The 21424-nt window shown below is 44.6% G+C and overlaps 1 protein-coding gene across 1 annotated transcript in view; it reads right to left on the minus strand.

Annotated features, from left to right (window-relative positions):
• Nucleotides 1–21424, minus strand: part of CPT1B (carnitine palmitoyltransferase 1B) — a 68755-nt gene that overhangs the window by 26471 nt on the left and 20860 nt on the right. The window contains exons 8-12 of the mRNA XM_044279901.1: nucleotides 17824–17931; nucleotides 17552–17636; nucleotides 16727–16922; nucleotides 4634–4819; nucleotides 232–337 (exon numbers count right to left, since the gene is read on the minus strand). Coding sequence (XP_044135836.1) covers nucleotides 232–337; nucleotides 4634–4819; nucleotides 16727–16922; nucleotides 17552–17636; nucleotides 17824–17931 — 681 coding nt within the window. The remainder of the gene's footprint in view (nucleotides 1–231; nucleotides 338–4633; nucleotides 4820–16726; nucleotides 16923–17551; nucleotides 17637–17823; nucleotides 17932–21424) is intronic.

Here is a 21424-nt window from a genome sequence, read left to right on the forward strand (position 1 = left end):
TTTGGGGTGCATGTGACTTTTTGATTGCTTGCTATTACACTTTTTGTGATGTAAGGTGACAAAAAATGGTTTATTTAGCACAGTTTTTATTTTTTACGGTGTTCATCTGAGAGGTTAGGTCATGTGATATTTTTATAGAGCAAGTTATTACGGATGCTGCGATACCTAATATGTCTACTTTCTTTTCATTTATGTAAGTTTTACACAATGATTTCATTTTTGACAAAGTACCTCCCACATGTGTCCCAAGATTGGTGCATCAGCCCAGGAATGCTCAGCGTTCAGACCCAGCCTTCCATTACTATACACGACCAGACTGAAGGATTTATCAAACCACCTGAAATTAAAAGAAGTGCTGACTAAGACTATGTGCACACTCTTTACAGATAGCAGTTATAACAGTTAGGGTGCATTCACATGTCCGCAAGTGTTTTGCAGTTCGCAAATTGCAGATCCGCAAAACATGGACACCGGTCATGTGCATTCTGCATTTAACAGACCCCACATGGCCGGCACTTTAATAGAAATGCCTTTTCTTGTCAACGTCTACAATAAATTTTTATTGAGAGTTTTCCATACAAAGTAGAAATGTCAGAAATGTACAAGGATATTGCGCATAAGATACATACAATGTAATATACAAAAGATATGACTAATACAACTATTATGCGTTCGTTTTGTTGACAAACTCTTGTTTGTTTTGTGCAGATGTTAAAAGCTTAAGGCTACTTTCACACTTGCGGCAGGACGAATCCGGCAGGCTGGTCTCCCTGTCTGATCCGTCCTTCCGCTGTTTCGCCGTATTGCCGCTCCGTCCCCATTGACTATAATGGGGACGGGGGCTGAGCTCCGGCGGTGCACGGTGAAAGCCGCCGGACTAAAAAGTCGGACATGCAGTACTTTTTAGTCCGGCGGCTTTCGCCGTGCACTGCCGTGCTGCGCCGGAGCTCCGCCCCCGTCCCCATTATAGTCAATTGACTTGCACGATCCCAGCCTCACAGCAGGATGTCAATCACGGTGAAGAAAGGTAAGGGGCGGGCTTAGCTTGACTTGAAGCAAGGAGGCCGCCACCCCCTTGACTTGAAGCTGACTCTGAGGATAGCGAAAACACTGACTAAAACTGCGTTTTTATAAAGTATACAAAAACCAGTGGAGGAATGAAAAACATTTTTAGGAACACACTGGGGGCTACTGTAAGGTAATGATGTCGGTTTAAAATGTGTTTTGGAGGTAACAGGTTCCCTTTAATAGCTGATAAGATTGCTCCATTGAATCCCATTTTCCTCAAAGCAGCGAAAGCATACTCCAAGTGGACCCCATCAAATGCCTTTTCTGCGTCTAGGGAAAGTAGAAGAGATGGTATCTTGTCTTTGTATGCATGATGAATTAGGTTAATGAGATGCCTAGTGCTTCCTGGTCTCCTTTGATTAAGGTAGGCAAGATGGGTAGCAGCCTGGCCACGATTATTTTAGCATACAATTTGACATCTGCATTAAGCAGTGAGTTTGGCCGGAAGTTCGCTGGGGCATTTGGCTCTCTCCCTTGCTTGGGTAGGGCATTTATGTTAGCCCTCAACATTTCTTTTGGGAAATTCCCTTCCATCTTGGCTGAATTAAAAATATCACATAAGTATCTAGACCAGGGAAAGGTCTACTGCGCCTGGACATGGAGTCTAGAAGTGGATTTGCCACAATATAAAAATTTCCACATACAGTTTGCCCTTTATTTTGGAGGTCATTTTTTTTTACGGCTGAATTCAAGTACACAATTTGCGAGGAATTAGGTGCATGGACATTTAGTATAGTAAATAGCGTGTTATAGAGGATGCATATAAGCGCAATATACCTTCCCCCATGATCCACTATCACCTCTTTCTCCTGAAATGTGACTGTCTCTTATTGCTATGCTCACTGCAGCTTTCTTTTTTGGGGCGTTTGCACAGTACATGTATGGATAGTGTTTATTGGTAAATTTGGGCGAGCTATTTTTCTTCAAGTGGGTTTCCTGTATGCAGATTATGTCTGCATTTCTAGGTCTCACGTGTTCCTCGATGCCGAGCTCCATTGTTTGGAAATTCTGTGTGGCAGGGCGGATGATTTAGAAGGTTCTATCCCTGGAAGTTGAAGTCTCCACTTATGTAGTAGTTGGAGCCCTTTTTCCAAGGAAGTGATAAGATGTTGGTCACCATTCTTGGTGACAATTAACTTTGTAGGGAAGCCCCATTTGTACAGAACCTCATGGTGGCAAAGACTTTTGGTGAGAGGAAGAAGCTTTCTCCTTGCTGTTAGGGTGTGTTGAGAGAGGTCTGCAAATAGTTGGATTTCTTGAAATGGATCTGGTATCCCTTGATACTACATCTGGTAAGGCTTTAGGCTTTGGAAGCCTGTGAGCTCTATAAATTATTACATCTTTATCTGTAACATGTGGGAGTGCTGTGGTTATCAGCTTCTGGATGTATTTGGACAGATTGGGTGGAGATAAAGATTCTGGGCTGTTGCAAAGTTTCACATTATTACGGCGATTGCGGTCCTCTAAATCCACCATTTTAGATTTCATGGCTTCTATTTCTTCTGATAGGTTGTTATGAGCGTCCACCAGCTCATTGTGTGCCGAGGAAAACTCCCCCATTTTTGTTTCTATATGAACAATGCGCTTGCCTAGACTGTCTACTGTGGCTGAAATACTTGTTAGCGCGCTTGGTGATATCCTTTCGGATAGATTGCCTTAGCGCTTTCATGGCATTTATCATAAAGGCTTCTGTGATGGCCCTATTTGAGGAAGATATAGAGGTGAGCTCATCCTCTTGCGATTCCCTATTAGCTTTCATTAACCCCTGATTCACTAGAGAAAGCTAGAGTAGTTTCTCACCTTGCTTTTTGTTTAGCAGGACTTTCTGTGGCTGTGGGGTAGAGATGACTTGAGCAGTCTTTTCTTCATGCTTCTGTCTCTCTGCCTGCAGCAATGGTGGGTTTCCGGCATGTGCGTTACTTCTTCTATGTCCTGCTAGTGAAGAACTCTCATGTGGTGAGTCCGGGGACGAGCCGGCGCTTACTTCCCCTGTGCTTTGCTCTGAACACGCGGGAGATAGGACGGTCCAAGCCTCTAAGGGACTGGTTTGTGTGCCTTCCATCCCCTCCTGTTGCGCTCTGCCCTCTCTCACGCGATGCTGGTGGCGGCGGCGGCGGCAGGGTCACGGTCGCCATTACTCGTCGGTGGGAAGAAAGCTGTTAGCAGCTTTGGTGTATCATTCTTGCCTCGTTTCGGCATCTCTGCAGTTTGGGGTCACTGTAAAGGCTAATATGAGCCAGATAGCATGTGGGCCACAGCTTTTTATGTTGCTTCTGCAGGAAGCCTTTAGGGAGCTTCTTCTCTATGCGGCCATTCAGCTCCCTGTCCAGGCCACGCACCCTCAAGTCCTATTTACAGGGTTGAACATTGACTTATAGGATAGCTGCCTTAAATCTGGTGGCATTAGAGGCAGGGCTTGTTAAGAGCTCATTTGTAGCCCTTTCTTCCCAGAATTCCAGAGGAGCATGTATGGCCTATAAGTCTCCTCAAGCCGATTAAGGAGCTATCTCCCCAAGGAGAGATAGTACCCCCCCAAGTCATGTAATTTAAACTAATTTAGTGTCAACATTTGAAAATATCTTAAAGAAGTTTCCAAGATTTGAAAGCAGAGAAGTTGGTCAGATAAAATAAAGAAGCACACAGAGAATCACAAGTTCAATCCTGCAGCGGAGCTCCGGTGGTCCCCAGCAGTCTCTGTTTGCTTCCCTGCAAACAGTGGCAGCAGTAACATGGATGTACAGCAGTTCATCACTGCAGGGAAGTAAATGTAGACTGCTGGAAACTACTGGAGTAGTGGCACTAAGGAGTAGGGGGTTAAACAGAGTGTTATTTTTTATTTTATTATATTATCTTTTTTTGCTGTTAGCCATTTTTTCTTAAATCCAGGACAACCCCTTTAACATCTGCAAAGTACTTCTAAATAGTTGTGCTTATTTGCTATTGCATGGCAGTTACTAGCAATCTTCAGTAGGAAATAGTGCACAAAAATGTCAGTTACACAGTTCCAGGCTCTTAAGAATGACTACTTGAAGGGTATTCAAGGACTTAAAATCTTGTAGCAGGATATGTACTAAAATAACACCCTATTCGCCTGTTAAATCCCCGTCCTGTGGTCCTCTGCCAGCCTTTGTTTACATGCCATTGGCAATGATGTGCTGTACCAGCTGCAGTGGTCAAGTGCCATACTTCGTGACATCACCAATGAGGTCAGAAAATGACTGCAAAGAGTCATGTGCCTGCCATGTAAACAAACTGGGATTGCGGGAGCATTAGCGGGTAAGTACTGATGAGTAGTTTGTTACTTGTTATTTTCTTGCATATTCTGCAGCCACATGGACAACCCCTTTAAACAGACCCTTCCACTAGATACCCTAATAGCACTAACATAGTTGGTACCACTGATATTGTACTTGTGAGAAGCAGGTTAAAATATTCTTAATTTTACGGTCATTGAGGAATTCATGTTACTAGTTTTCACACTTCACCATCAATGTCATTACAAAAGGGCATAATACATGATTATAACTATTAACTATACTAATAATATCAATGTAAGGTAAGTTACCTGTTGTGGCAGTTTCCATGTAGCAGAGACTTTGCATACATACTCAGTGAGTTTTTGTCACCCTCGTGATAACCTCCTTCTTCAGAATCCAGGCTTAGAAAGAAGACGCCCCGTTCAATGCTACTTAATGAAACCCGATTCACACCATGAGTGAAGAACTGGGCTCGAGCCCGAGCCCAAGGGACTCTGAAGAGAAGAAATGGTTGTTAAGAATGGGTATATGTATTTTAAATATATGCACACAACAATTTTGTATTTGACTAGATTGTATGTAAGATACTGTATTTCACAGGATGCTTAAAGGGGTTCTGCAGTTTGTTCAAACTGATGATCTATCCTCTGGACAGATCATCAGGATCTGATCAGCGGGGGTCCGACACCCGGGACCCCTCCGATCAGCTGTTTGAGAAGGCAGCAGTGATGGCAGCAGTGCCGCGGCCTTCTCACTGTTTACCGCAGGCCGAGTGACATCACGACTAGTATCAATGGCCTGGGCGCGGCTAAGCTACATTCAAGTGAACAGAACTTAGCCCCGTCCAGGCCAGTGATACTAGTCGTGGCGTCACTGGGCCTGCGGTAAACAGTGAGAAGGCAGCGGCACTGCTGGAGCACCGCTGCCTTTTCAAACAGCTGATCGGAGGGGTCCCACGTGTCGGACCCCCGCCGATCAGATGCTGATGATCTATCCAGAGGATAGATCATCAGTTTAAACAAACTGCAGAACCCCTTTAAAGAGGAGCTGTCACCTCTTCTGAAATGTCAGTTTTAGTAACTACTCCCATTCTGCATGTGATAACAATTCTGGAGCATCTAGTCTTATGACTGTGTTGTGCCATTCCTGTATTATTCCTGCTAGAAGTTTACAAATAAATTGCCAGCAGTCTGCATTGAAGGTACTGCTGGGCGTTACCAATAGATGGTGTGTCCAATCAGTGCTGCTGGTGTCAGACTGTGCAGGGACACCCCCGCCCCACCCATTTTCTGGCTGCAGAGAGCCTTTATAGTGGTGTAGAACACTGTGCCTTGCAGTGACACGCATAGGGAGTCTGCTGTGGTAGTAAAACAATGCTGTGAGTCCGTATGACATGCAGATGACAGGCGTCACTCTTAGAATCACTGCACACTTCACTTATTTGGGCAGTTACAGGGCCAATACTAACTCAAGTGTGAACTCAACTTTAGGGCTCATGCACACGACCGTTGCTGTTTTGCGGTCCGTTTTTCACGGATCCGTTTGTCTGTATCTGAGTTTTTTTTCTATGATTTACGTCCTCTTTCTTTCTGTTATTCCACAAAACATATCCGTATGCTTTCCGTATGCAATCCATTTTTTGAGGATCGGAAACAGAAACAGTAACTTATCAATCACCAAACACATGAGCAATATGGGCTAGGCATAGCATTTCTACGGTATGGATCTGCAAAATACGGATGACATATGGATGTGTTCCGTGTGCGTTCCGTATTTTTTGCGGACCCATTGACTTGAATGGGGCCTTGGACCGTGATTTGCGGACAATAATAGGACATGCACTACTTTTTTGCCCCATTAAAGTGAATGGTTCCACATACGGTTCGCAAAAGAACTGGAACGGAAGCAGAAAGAAAATACGTTTGTGTCCCTTACAGGTCAATGTTAGCGTCAAGAAGAAGTGCGCTCCTTTTATACAGTCTGCAGCTGATTCCACATAGATGTCTACAGAACCTGTTCTAGTAAATGCTTCTACATGTAAAGCCCCCTGACAGAGTGGAGAGGGTGTCAGCAGTAAGTTTGTATTGACGTCACTGATTATTTTGCCCTTTCTCTGATCCGTCAGAATAATAACCCCCAAAAAACTGATCCTGTCTGTGGAGCATCTGCCTTTACTTTGTCAGCATTTGGTCAGTAATCCATCAGTATTGCTAAAGCCCCCCAAAAAAAAAAAAGGAGTGGATCTAAAACAGAGATGACACGTTAATAGAATTTTTGCATGTCTTCTGTGTTTTGGACCCACTCCTGCTTTTGGCTACCAAATCATCAGCCAATTCTAATGCAAAATAGGGACCATGTCATGCAGGCCTTACAGCTGTTACATAGACAGGATCCGTTGTGCGTCTCATTTTTCCTTCCTTCTTACAGATCATAAAAAGGGTCAAATAAATTATGATGTCAGCCAAGCCAAAAGGCTAAATAATGGCCCAGTCATCAAGTGGGGAGGGTGGGAACAGCATGAGAAGTCCACAGAGTGGCCATATGACATAGTGGTGAGTCTGCATAAGCATAAGGATGACAGAGCTTGGAAGACTTAAAGGTGGGAAGACAATGTAATAAAGCAGCACGAAATGCAAGCAGAATGCTTGGATGTATAGGGAGAGGTATAAGCAGTAGAAAGAGTGAAGTGCTTATGCCGCTGTACAGAACACTGGTGAGACCTCACTTGGAGTATTGTGCGCAGTACTGGAGGCCATATCTCCAGAAGGATATAGATACTCTAGAGAGAGTTCAGAGAAGAGCTACTAAACTGGTCCATGGATTGCAGGATAAAACTTACCAGGAAAGGTTAAAAGACCTTAATATGTATAGCTTGGAAGAAAGAGAGACCGAGGGGATATGATAGAAACTTTTAAATACATAAAGGGAATCAACTCGGTAAAGGAGGAGAGCATATTTAAAAGAAGAAAAACTACCACAAGAGGACACAGTTTTAAATTAGAGGGGCAAAGGTTTAAAAGTAATATAAGGAAGTATTACTTTACTGAGAGGGTAGTGGATGCATGGAATAGCCTTCCTGCAGAAGTGGTAGCTGCAAATACAGTGAAGGAGTTTAAGCATGCATGGGATAGGCATAAGGCCATCCTTCATATAAGATAGGGCCGGGGCTATTCATAGGATTCAGATATATTGGGCAGACTAGATGGGCCAAATGGTTCTTATCTGCCGACACATTCTATGTTTCTATGTTTCTATGGAGGTGGCAGCAGCCTCAGGAGGCCACAGAGTGGCACAATGACAGTGTGGAGGCGGCAGCAGCAGCATGAGGAGACCACAGAAAGGCACAATGACAGAGTATGGAGGTGGCAGCATCATCATCAGGAGACCACAGAGTGGCAAGGTGACATAGTGTGGAGGTGGCAGCAGCATCAGGAGACCACAGAGTGGCAAGGTGACATAGTGTGGAGGTGGCAGCAGCATCAGGAGGTGACAGAGTGGGGAGGTGGGTGGCAATACCAGTACCAGCTGAGGATGGTGGGTGAAAGAAGGAGCACTTGGCATCAGGTCCAATCCTGGATGATTTACACCTGATTCATCTTGACAAAGGTCAGTGTCTCCACAGAACTCCACACAGGCGAGTTCGTTTTGGGGTAACTATGGCCCCCGCCGCACTAAACATCCGCTCTGATGCCACACTACTGGCCGGGCAGGACAGCTTTTCCAGGGAGAACTCTGCCAGTTGCAGCCACAAATCCAGTTAGGCTGCCCAGTAGTCCAGCAGATCTTCAATGTGGGGTGGCAGGGTGCTGTCCAAGTACGCCACCACCTGCTGGGTTCAGGTCCTGCTCCAGGTCTAGCTGCTGCTGGTGAGTAGTTTCTTCACTAGGCGGGTGAAGAAAGATGCTCATCAGGTGCAGAGTCCACCACTTGGAAAGGGAGCGGTTGCTGCAGCAGGCTGGACCACCGGATCAGAGCCACAGTTCTCCCAGGCCACTTTATGGTGATATGCATATGTTTTTTTAAGACAACATAGGATGAGATACAACATCACATAGAAGTACATTATCCTGGTCTGCGAAATGAAGGTAACATTCTGAAGGATAGGTATTGTGGGGGTTTTAACTCCGTCACTGTGCACACATACACACGTGTCAGTTTAGTCTTTACCACAGGCAGTGTTTATTTCAGCAAACAAAAGTAAACATGTCCAAACTTTAGCTTTAAGCTTTCTTCAGCCCACACATATTGCATAACATAAAGTCCCACATTTTGTGTTCAGTCCAAATCGGGTAACAAAACAATATGATCTCACCACTCTCTGGGGTCTTTCAGAGACCAATTCCTCCCTCTAAGGGCTCCTTCACACTTGCGGCAGGACGGATCCGGCAGGCTGGTCTCCCTGTCGGATCCGTCCTTCCGCTGTTTCGCCGAGCTGCCGGACCGCCGCTCCGTCCCCATTGACTATAATGGGGAAGGGGGCTGAGCTCCGGCGCAGCACAGCGGTGCACGGCGAAAGCCGCCGGACTAAAAAGTCCTGCATGTCCGACTTTTTAGTCCGGCAGCTTTCGCCGTGCTGCGCCAGAGCTCAGCCCCCGGTCCCCTTTATAGTCAATGGGGACGGAGCGGCGGTCCGGCGATACGGCGAAGCGGAAGGACGGATCCGACAGGGAGACCAGCCTGCCGGATCCGTCCTGCCGCAAGTGTGAAGGAGCCCTTAGCTTGTTCAGCTTTCAGTTAGCCATGTCCAATGCCTTGGTGGCAAGGTATGAAAAATTACTGAGGCTGAGACAGGGGCATGATCCGACACAGTAATGGGATCAATAGTGGCACATTGTATAGAATCTATACATTTGTCTGACATAAAGATATAATCAAGGCGCTGAAAGGAATTGTGTGGAGCAGAGAAGAAAGTGTAGTCGCTGTCAGTTGGGTGCAGCAACCGCCAAACATCCAGCAAATGTGCCTAAGAAAATAATTTGTTAATCCGTCCTAAGCAGGCTTGTGAGTGCATTGAGGATCCCCTTGACGTGTCAAGAGCAGGAGATAGTGCTACATTTAAATCCCCACCTACTATTCTAATGCCTTCAGCAAATAATTCTAGGCTCCTCATGGTACTGTCAAGCCATTTCTGCTGGCCTGTATTAGGGCCATATAAGCTGGCTAGTGTTACAGTTTCTCCTCCTATCTTCCCTTTTACAAAGACATAACGGCCCTCAGGGTCTACTTGCGTAAGGGAGTGTGTGAAGGGCACATGCTTGGCAATTGCAACACCCACCCCGCGAGCAGCCTTGGCATAAGAACTATGGCACCAGAGTTGATAATAAGCTCTAGGCAGAGAAGGAACGCGCCTGGCTTTAAAATGTGTCTCCTGTAGGAAACAAATATCTGCTTGGGCTTTCTTCAAGAGGCGCACCACCTGAGACCTTTTCTGTGGGGTGTTAAAACCCCGAACATTGAATGTGAAGTCATCGTGACATGATAAACATTTTAAGGCAAATGAAGCTAACCCCAATAATTGCACCAGAGAGGGAGCAGGGACGGGGGGGCGACAAGAAAAGACATTTAAGAACATATTATACAACATAACTGAATGAAAAAGTGCATGAGTAACACTATCTCAACAATCAGCGAGGTAAGTATTACCATGCTGATTATCAATTACGGAATACATATCGGCATCACTAGACAACATTACCCCTTCAGTCTGGGGGAGGTGGGGGGTATAAGATCTATCTAATATACAACCTGACGTAGCAACAGGCTCTGCAGATATGCAGGACTAACTGAGTACTACATTTGATCAACTTCACTTCTTTCTTCATTTGTGATGAGGCGGCAAAAAAACAAGTATTCTAAAAAACAGTAAGAACAGTAAACTGTTTCGAAACTCTTGATGGGCAAATGACCTAGAAGTTACTTCCAAGCCTTTGGTCCCGATAACAGAACAGAGCCGGGGCATGTCCAACCGAGCTTACTGCTCTGATACTATTATGTCATACCTGAGTTGTAGGGGAGATGTAATCTCCACCTCAGGATGCATTAAACATATAAACTAAAAGTACTTATCATCAGGTGTCCTTGTTCTTGGGGTGTCCTTTTTTCTTCTGTACTACTGGTGCCCATCTTCCTGGGTCCGGCAGATCTGGCAGCTGGGTGTGTAGGGATGCCACTGGTAACCATGAAGGAATCTCCACAGGTGGAATCTTCAGGAGCGACCATGCTGTAGGAAGGTCTCCCGCTACTCGGACCGTGCATCTCTTCCCTCCTGAGGCAAAAGTAAGTCCAAAAGGAAACAGCCACTTGAATAGTATCTGTGCAGCCTTTAAAACATCTGTCAGAGGGCACAGCACCCGCCGTTTGCCTAGTGTGGAAGGCCTGAAACAACAGAATCTTCCTTCCTTCATATAACACTTCTTTCCTCTTCCTGGCAGCTTTGAGGAGAGCAGCTCAACAATCCACACACGACATCCCTAGGTGGCTCTCCCTCCTTAGGTTTAGGTCGCAGGGATCTATGTATGTGATTAATTATAATGCTTGAGGTGCGATCTCTTCCTAATAGGTCTTATGCGCCCACAGCTTCAGGTAAGGTCTTATGAAGGATGTTCTCAGGAATGCCTCGCAATCTGACATTTTTGCGCCTGCTCCTATTTTCCTGATCTTCAAGGAGGGCGAATACCTCATTTAGAGAGTTCATGTGAGTGACACAATTGTCCCCAAGGGCTTGAGTATAGGTGAGGATAGCAGATTGAGCAGTTTCCAACACCTCCACCCTGTGCCCGCAATGTTTTATATCAGATTTTATTTCTGCCAGGTCATGTAGCACTGGAGCAAGTGCCTGAGTAAGTGCTTGCTTCAAGAATTGCCTAGAGATCTGAGCAGATTTGTTTGAGCATGTTGCGTGAGAAGACTCACAATCTCCCTCCGCTTCGGCCTCCGCACTCGCCTCCTTGGTATATGAATCATCAGACGCCATTTTGGGGCTACTGCCTTGCACTGTAGAGGCCTTCTTATGGAGGTATTTCTCTATGTCTGAGGAGTCGTGGTCAAGTCTCACCAGGTCTGCTTTTTCTCTGGATTTATCTTTCTTTGCCAATTTTAACCATTCAATAGGATGGTGAAGCCTGTAAATTAAGATCTGCAGAGTTTTGCTGAGGAGAGCTCACACGTCTGTCTTGCTGAGCAGTTAGGTTCCGCCCTGATGCTGCATATGTTGACGCAGGGCCATGGTGCCAACATTGGCACCCTGGCCACGCTTCACCTTCTGCCCAAAGATTCTACAAATGGCCATGCTCACCACTTCCGGCGGCTTAACAAAAAAAACTGTCACACAGCCGAGTAGGTAATTTTACCCTCAAAACTCAGTACTGACTGACCGCTACCGGCGCTGCTTTCGTGAACTGCTGCACCACTACTTTCTGGGCAGGTAGGCTCCTGCTAAATGGGTGGTCTACCCCGTTCGGCTCCCGACCTCCCACTGCTGCCACCCTGCTGACTCCCGGCCACGCTAGCGACTTGCTGGCTCCGGCGCTGCCTCACGGGCAAGCTGACACCCTCTTCTCCCGATGATGATGAAGACACTAATTCACCCGGCTCCCAAGTGCGATCAGCTACATCATCATCATCAAGTACTGTCTGCACGTCACTGATGTCCTCCTCAACTGTCTCTGGGTCAGGATTCTGACCGCTCGCAACACCAGCTCCCACACCACTCTCCTCATCACCACTTGCCCGCCTACCAGAGGAAGCAGCGGATGTCTTCTCCACATCTTGGCTGGCCAGTAGCTGCTGTCTGTCCTCTTAGTACAGTAGCTCGTCCTCGCTGTATAGTGGAGCTGAGCCCACAGCATATAATACTTCTCTGGTTGAGGGAACAGAAAAGGACAGAGGCAGGTTGAATACAGGTGAGGGCACAGGGCCTGCTCCCGGGCTATGCCAACTAAGGGTCGTATCTGACGAACCCCACCGACTCTTGGCTGGGGGTGTCTGATGTCACTTGGGAAGAAGTGGATGACCGAGTCAACCATGCAAGAACCGTTGGGTTGCTGGTCAAGACACGACCGCTAGATGACACTGGGAGCTCAGGCCTCTCGCTGCGACTCCTGCTGCCACACCCCCTTACTCTGCTGTGACCTGTGCCTGCGCCAGAAACATTTAGGCCCTTGCCACTCCCCTGTGCAGGGCCTGGCACTTCTCTGTCTGACATACTATTAGATCAAATAAATAAATAAAAATAAAATTAAAACACCCCCAAAAAGTCTGTAATTTTCTCACTTCACCACACAACGGCTAATAAACCCTTTTTTCCAACTAATACATGCCAAAAAGGGCTTTAGAAAATATAATTGCACCGCAGAATGGCAAATAGGCACTTATTTTTTTTACACGCCACAAAAGGCTTTAGAACATATAACTGCACCGCTGAACAGCAAATATATATTTTTTTGCCACTAATACATGCCAAAAAGGCTGCAATTTTCTCACTTCACCACACAACGGATAATAAGCCCTTTTTCCCACTAATAGGAGCCCAAAAAAAAGCTTTAGAACATATAACTGCACCGCACAAGGGCAAACAAGACGTAGAAATATTTCCTTGTAATAAACCCTGTTAATGGCTTAATCAAACAGAACTTGCACCCCAATAACAAGAACAGTTTGCTGGAATTACAGAGCAGTATAATGGCAATTTGGATCACCAGTCAGTGCAGCAAGGTGTAATAGGATTGTTCCTATTACCCAGGCTGTAAACTCCCCTACTAAACCCTGTTCTGCTTCAATACTGTGGAATGATTCCTCCTTATGATTTTTCTGAACTTCTATACAGCAAAATAAAAGTTTTAAAGTTATTTCTAGCACTGTCCCTAGCGCCTGCTGACATCTCTCCCTGCACTAAGTATGCTGGAAAATGACTGAATCCAAGATGGCTGAGGCTATTTATAGGGCTGTGACATCACAGGGCTGGCTGGCTGCTGATTGGCTGCATGCATGGCATTGTGGGTGATCCCTTATTCCCAGAGTCCCTTCCTCCTGTCCTAACATGTGCAGCAGCCATTCTAGGAAAAAAATGCGATTTGTTACCACGAAGCGTGAGGAAATTCGGATTTGGTGCAAATCGATTTTTTCTTGAAATTCGGATCGAATTCCACTTAGTCAAGTTTGATTCGCTCATCTTTAGTCCAGAACTGCACCCTGCATTTACAGTACTGCAGACTTCAGAGCAGAAATCTCACAGCATCCCTTGCTAGATTAATGCCTACACAAAGCTTGCTTTAGAAATGTGGGAGATGCTAAAGAGAAAGACTTTACAGATATACGGTACCACCGGGCATACATCTCTCTAATTCTGGGTTATAGTATGGGCGTCTTTGAGAGCGATAACTGCTTCCGATATAAAGAGACAGGGCAGACATTTTCCACTGCTTGTGGTTATACCCAGTGATACAATCTTTCTGGCGCAAAGTCCACACATTTACTACCACCTATTTGACGTAGGCAGCGCCTCTAGATCTTATATGGGCCATATTTGGATACATTGACCCAACCATTGCGAGATGTAACCCTGGTAGTCGTAAATTATTATGTCTTATAACGGCTGCAGGAATCAAGACCAACAAATAAAAAAATGGTGGGGTGTTAAAAAGGCAGGAAGTGCTCAAACCCATATGCAGTTATGCACATATATACGGGGAGCAAATCCTGCACTTGTGGCCCGTTGCTAATGGTGATCCCCCACCTGCAAAAATGCATACAGTGGAGGATACCTGCAGCGGACCACAAGTACCACAATAGACATCCTACACAAGATAGCAATTGTGTGGATGTGATAACCGTTATAGCAAAATAATATTAGCAAAGACAGGTGCACTCTACGGTATTCCTAAACCCTCAAACTGATGTTAAAATTTAGAGATTAGCCAATATTATTATTTTGCTATATTGGTTATCACATCCACATAATTGCTCTCTTGTGTAGGATGTCTATTGTGGTACTTGTGGTTCGCTGCGTGCATCCTCCACTGTATGCATTTTTGCTGGGGTTCAGCATTAGCAACGGGCCACAAGTGCAGGATTTGCTCCCCTGTATATATATATATGCACAACTGCATATGGGTTTGAGCACTTCCTGCCTGTTTAATACCACGCCATTTTTTTTTGTTTGTTTGTATATAGAGATGCTTGGGCCATATTAGCCAGTCTTGAGTGGGACTCGCAGACTCCTCCCTCCTCCCATTGCAAGCATAGTTCATGCTGGAGGTAACTGGTGAGTTGTTTGTGAGTCGGACCTCATGCTCCTGTAATTTGCCCACTGGCCCCTGGTATTGCCCATACGGCACAGGTGAGTGAGTGTTAGGACCCGAGCTACTTGAGAAACCTTGGCGCGGTGCTCGGGCTCAGACATGTCCTCCACAGTAGGATATGTTGGCTAATCTCTCAATTTTAACATCAGTTTGAGGGTTTAGGAAGACCGCAGAGCGCACCTGTCTTTGCTAATATTTTTATTTTAGGAATCAAGACTATCCTCCATACCTGGATCGACCCCGCACCCCCACCGTTTGAGCTATTACTCGAGAAAGTCTCCATCTTAATGAAGATGGACTGGTTGGAGGGATCTTCCAGGAAGGAGACCCATGTGAAGCAGTTCTTTACATGCTGGGAAAGTTTTATAGATATGTTGCCCCTCCAGGTCAAAAGGTCTATTCAGGTCTGTTTTCAGCTCACCTCCTGGTATCAGACGCGTGTTTTATTAGGCGATCCGTCAATCTCAGGGACAAGAATACGTCGGATGACTCACAGCCTAGATTTGTAACGTACCAAATGTGGAGGAGAGGTGATTATGTTGGGATTTTGTTGTGTTCTGCCCATCCTGCGGTTTGTGGGTTGCAAAGTCATGGTTTCTAAGTTGTGTTACTAACCCATTGCACCTCCTTTTTTCTCCCCTAGATGTTCCCAATACTCTTTGCCCTGTCTCCATGCCTTTTCCTTTTCCCTCGTTTTCCCTTTCCACTTCACTTTCCTTTCCCTTTCTTATGGAAAAAACGACGGAAGGCTGATGGAGTAACGTCAATATTTCATTCTGATCGACTTGGGACTTTTATCGATAACATTTTATTGAACGAGATGCTGTACAGCAAGACCTATCATACCACACTGTATGTACTCTTTAATTACAGTATGTCAACCTGGAATAAAAACATTTGAAAGAGAAAAGTGGTAGGTGGTATTTTCACACCAAACACTGTTCAGTATGATATGATACAAAGGACCAGTTACTGGATTATAGGAACACAAGTGTACAAAGTGGATAGATATACTGTAGGTTGTGGCATAGATATATAGTTCGTGGAAAAGAATCAAACATAAAAAATGCAAAAGAAACTAATATCCAGTAATATTAATAGTTCCAACTTAATCAAGTCCACAGTAGTAATAAAGAATCCATAGTGCCCCTAGTAGCAAAGCTCCCTGTAGTGCCACCAGAAGTAATAAGACCCCCATAGGCAGGGGCGGACTGGGAACTTAAAGTGGCCCCATTTTGTAGTCGGGTCAAAATTGAAGGAAGGTAGGGCCAGCAATACCATATTGTGGCATAATATACCGCCCCAACAGAGCCAAATACCATAGTCCATCACAAAATACTGTCAGCTTCACAAAATACATCCCCAAAAACATCCACTGGCCAGCAGTGAGGACTGCTCAGGCAGCCCCCTGGGCATCGTCCCACCGGGAAATTTCCCTGTAAGATCTATTGCCTATCCGCTCCTGCTCATAGGACCCCCAGTAGTAATCCACCCATAGTGCCTGAGTAATAATATGGCCCCAGGTATTGCCATGAGTAACAATACAGACCCCTGTAGTTCCCTCAGGAGTTATAGGACCTCCCTAACAAAATAAATAAAAATCTAATACTCACCTTCCATGCCACCATCTGTGGTGCAGGCCACAAGCTTATTGCCCATAGGTGAGATGCCTGTGTCCCGGGTGCTGGTGGTCACATTAATATCACTGGCTGCCTGTGCCATTTTATATGTCCTCGCCTCAGGCCTAGTGTCCTATGAAAGTGAACAGCGAAGCAGGGAACCATTGGCTCCTTTCCCTTCCATAGTATTCTTTATTGATATCCTGAGAACGTCCATACAGTCGATTGTAGCATGCAATCTGGGGCCCACACAGTTGCGTGGACTGCATGATGGTAAAGACCGTCCCTGTCTTCATCAATATCGCCTGTATGGCGGTAGGTACAACACAGCACACCCATCTCAAGTCTGAACTGAATAAAATGTCTACATGGCAATCAAAGACTAACACCACAAATTCCTATAGAGGCATCAAACAAATAATGCTTTGAATTTAAGATTTTTCTGTATAACAATGCAGTACTTCCCACACTGCTATGTGCTCACCGTTCCCCTGCTGTGAGTGCAGCCAGCTTCTCCTCACCCGACTGAGGTGGGCTTGGGTCATCAAGAATGCGCTGAATTTGCACTTGCAGCTGCCGTGGGCTAAGAAGTGTTCGGTCATCATACAGGCATAACCGGTAGTAGCGGCCTTTATGATAGACACATATATGGCGACTCTCAACCAGATGCTGAAGGGTGTCTGTTGAGAAACAGAGAGATGGGATGTTCTGGGTCTACTGGTCTACTTTTAACTTTTAAGTCTACATGCAGTGGATTATGTGTGGAAGTCTACATGCAGTGGATTATGTGTGGATTTTCCCAAAAAGAAAATTCGGCAGCATAATACAGAACCAGCAAACTTGTCCATCCGCTGTGGAAACTGCCAACACACACAATAAATTGACAAGTTGTGGGGATTTTAAAATCCAAACCAAGTCATTTTATTTTGCAGATTTTGAATGAGGATTTCACCCCTTTCAATGTGAAGGGTGAAATCCGTGGTACATCTGCAAAAGAATCGTCCCCATCTACAGATACCCTGAAGGGAACTTGTGTGTTCACTTAGGTGCCTGCACATCACCCAGTATTTTCCTTCACTTCTCAGGCACATTTTTTAGAAATATTTACACATGACTTTAATAAGTTGATTTGGGAAGGTAAATGGAGTAGATCAATGGCGTTTTTTTTTAATATTGTAAAAATACCTAGTACTCTACCACCTGGGCCAGAAAAGTAAAAAACCTCATCCTCACATTTAATACATACATTTTTTTCTTCAGCGAGACCACTATGATTTGTGTTTTTGTGCCTTCCTGTGTTGGTACCCACCAGTCTCCAGTCCTGGAATCCTTGTAGTATTAAACATCCTGTCCATCTGATATGAGCACATGGGGACAATGCCAAGAGCCATGACCTGGTGGGAAAAGTGGATTATAGCTGTTAACAAGATTATGTGCTGGGACTAGATGAAAAATTATCTCTTTCAAAACGTTCCTCAGCCTTCTCACCTTTCCACCCTTGAATTAGCTTCAATCTAGTAATTGTAGTTTTATGAACAGGGTATAACATATCGTGATAAGCTTCATTTTGGCTTCACTTACTGGGGGTATGAGGCCTCTTTCCAGTTTCCTGCGGTACATAAGCAAGGCATGGATGACATTTCCAGCCCGTGCTGCTTGGTTTGTAGTTGGAATCACAGTCAAGAAATCCTATTTTATGGAGACAAATGGCAGCATACAGTATATCAGGTAAAGAGACTAAATGTATACGGAAAAGCAATGAAATCAAAATATTAAAGGGAACCTGTCACCGGGATTTTGTGTATAGAGCTGAGGACATGGGTTGCTAGATGGCCGCTAGCACATCCGCAATACCCAGTCCCCATAGCTCTGTGTGCTTTTATTGTGTAAAAAAAACAACGAATGGATACATATGCAAATGAGATGCATATGACTTATCTCAGGGACAGGACTCATCTCAGGTTAATTTGCATATGTATCAAATTACTTTTTTTACACAATAAAAGCACAGAGCTATAGGGACTGGATATTGCGGATGTGCTAGCGGCCATCTAGCAACCCATGTCCTCAGCTATATACCCAAAATCCCAGTGACAGGTTCCCTTTAAAGGGGTTATCCCATAGTCAATGTAAAAAATGAAAATCAGACATCGTATATAGTACATGGCATTCTCTTTCTAACAAACCCATAACCAGCCCTTTACCTCACATGGATCCAGAGATATCCCAATTTATTGCCCCAATTGCTTTGCTAGATATCTATCAAGCTGGCAGCTCAAGGGGAATGTCCTTTCTACTACAGCTACATGGATGAGGATTGAAATATGGTATCGGACAGGTGCTGCTGACTAAATAGTGTTACCTGTTTAAGCAAATTAGGTATTGTTTCTGTCATAACACGTTTGTTCTGCCAGATCAGATCTTAAAGCCCCCGCTTCAATGATAAAGGGAACCTGTCACTAGAGTTAACGTAATGAAACCGCCAGCATGCTGCGATAGTGCTTGTTAATAATGTTCTAACCAGGTCAATTTTACTAACCGAGAGAAAAAGAAGTTACAAATCCGTACACACTACTCACTGCGGAGGTCAGGGTGTCCTTGTTTTTGGCATACCCATTCACCTTTGACTGATGTCCCACTTGGCAGAGCTAGCACTGAATTGGCAGACCAAGCAGGACATCAATCTAGACAGAATGGTTGTGCAAACAACGAGGACATCATGAGCACTCCAGCACCATCCAGATGACTATTGGTGAGTGGCAAGCACAGTTTTCTCTTTTTCTGCCTAACACTGTGGTAAAATGGAGGATTTAATTTTAAAGCACCATGTATTAAGAAGCAGTGGCGTACATAGAGAAGTAAGGACCCCATAGCAAAAATCAAACAAGCCCCAACCCATCCTTCCCAGGACAGAAGGGTGTCTGCCGAAATCCTTTTCACTGACCCTTGGGCCATTTTTCTACTGCTTCATTTGCTAAAAGTTGTTCCTTTAGAAGTTTACACCCCTATTAAGAAGCATTACAGTAACATGCCAGAGTGGTTAATTGTTCTTGCAGATTCAATGCCAATATAAAAACTTTACTATTAATTAATAAGTTACAAAAATCTAAAAGTGGTCCCATGTTGTAGGTGGGTCCAAGTTGACAGAAGGATGGGCCATCATAAATTGGCAGGGCCAGCAATACCACCCCAACGGAACAGTGCAGCACAACATACTGCCATCCCCATCTGCAGTATTCAACTATATTGTCATCCTGAGGATGGCAATCCAGTTGAATGCAGGAAAAGACTTTCCGCCGCTGGCCAGGTGCATCAGAACCTGATGCACCTAGCATAAGTTAATGCTGAGAGCATTGGCCCCCTGGGAAATCTCTCTGTAGGGTCTATGGCCAGTCCATGCCCTGATGATCAGAATCATAACGGAACCTAACCTCCTTTGTGTCCCAATAATAGGCTATCCTTTTTGTTGATTACAATAGCCTGCACAAGTTCTTCTAGCTTCAAAAACATATAAGACATTTTTTTCTTACACAAACTTGGAAAAAAAAAATGGATTGTCCATGAATCTCCAGTCTGTTGGCAATCCTGCATGATAAGGGCTTGGCATTAAACTGCAATTTTCCAATGCTTTTACCCTATCTACCGCAGGTTCATCAGGGGCTTGCATCCAGACAAAACATTATGCTGTCCAGGTGCTCGGCTGCAAAATACTGAGGTGACAGTTAGTAAGGTTACATATTAGTTTAAATGGGTTCTGCCTGTTTTAACTCACCCATCACTTGCTCTGATGGTTGGCCAAGACACTAAAATGCATAGGCCGGATATACTACGCTACTGAGATTGCTGTATGCCTGATGGTGACCTAGAATTTTTAATGGTGACCTTGACTCGGTGAGTATAGACATTTGTTTGTCCTTATTTTCTTCCCTATATGAATATTTTAGCAATATTTATACAAATAAATTCAGATCTGGTGAATGATGACGTTTCGGTCAGAGTAACGTTTATCAAGTCCCATCTTGAAGAGAGACGGACGGCATGCAGCGCTGGATGCCATCTGTCTCATCTAGGTGGGAAAATATTGCTGGACTATTCATATAGGGGACAAATAACTGTTAATTTATAAGAAGAAAAGTAAATAAAGACTATTGATTTCATATACATTTGGAGTGTGCCCTGAATTCTCGGTACTATTGATGTGGTGGAAGAGCCCGTCTAGAGGCACCTCACTATTGCACATTTTGGAGGGCTATTTCAATTTCGACTGCTATAACAAACTGTTGTCATTTTTTGGGTAAAGCATGTTTCCATAAATAATAAAAGAACCATTTTAGGACTTGATTTATTTCAAGGACACCCTGCAGGTTTAATTTATAGGGTACTGCTGCATAGGATGTACTGTTCCTCCAGCATAGTGCCTCATTGCAGATTTGCATATGCTCCAGAGAACCTAATTGTATTAGATCCTCTATTTGGTCCATTCCACAGTTTGGAAATGTAATATCCCTTCAAAAATGTAGCTCTCTCAGTGGGAAATGGCATAGTCCCGCCAAGTGAAATGCCTACTGATGTCTAAATCATATCACATAGCACTGTAATTACTATTCACCGACTCTCATTACCAAAGATTGTGATCATCACATTCTAACTGATCTCTATAAAAGTCTAAAGCACTTTCTTGTATCATTTTTGCTTAAAAGACCCTATAAGCAGCTAGAGACCCTGAAGCAATATGATGGGGCACCAAGCTGGAAATAAAGCCACCTAATGTTGGAGAGAACACCTGTGGGGATATTTGTGGTATGGCGTTTGCCCTTTGTAAAATAGCCAGTTTTGTTAATACTAAAGCTGACTTTACACGGCCTAATGTTTGAGACGATTATCCGGAAGGAACGCTCCTATGAACTTTTGTTCCTAATAATCTGCCCATCCGGAATGATTTTTAGTGTGGACACCTTAATTATCTTTCCCGAGCAGCAGATCATGCAGTCTACACAGTGATCTGCTGCCGAGAGACAACAATTTTGTATGGGTACAGTGATAGCAGTGGCCATCGCTGGTCCTCATACTGTGAAGGTGACCACAGCATGTAAAAGCAACACTTCAACTCCACTTACTTATGATTCCTTCCCGACAATCGGCTGCTCCACTCAGCATCTAAACGCACCTGAACAGAGTAGTA

The sequence above is a fragment of the Bufo gargarizans genome, chromosome 2 (genome assembly GCF_014858855.1).
Source record: "Bufo gargarizans isolate SCDJY-AF-19 chromosome 2, ASM1485885v1, whole genome shotgun sequence".
Lineage (NCBI taxonomy): Eukaryota > Metazoa > Chordata > Amphibia > Anura > Bufonidae > Bufo > Bufo gargarizans.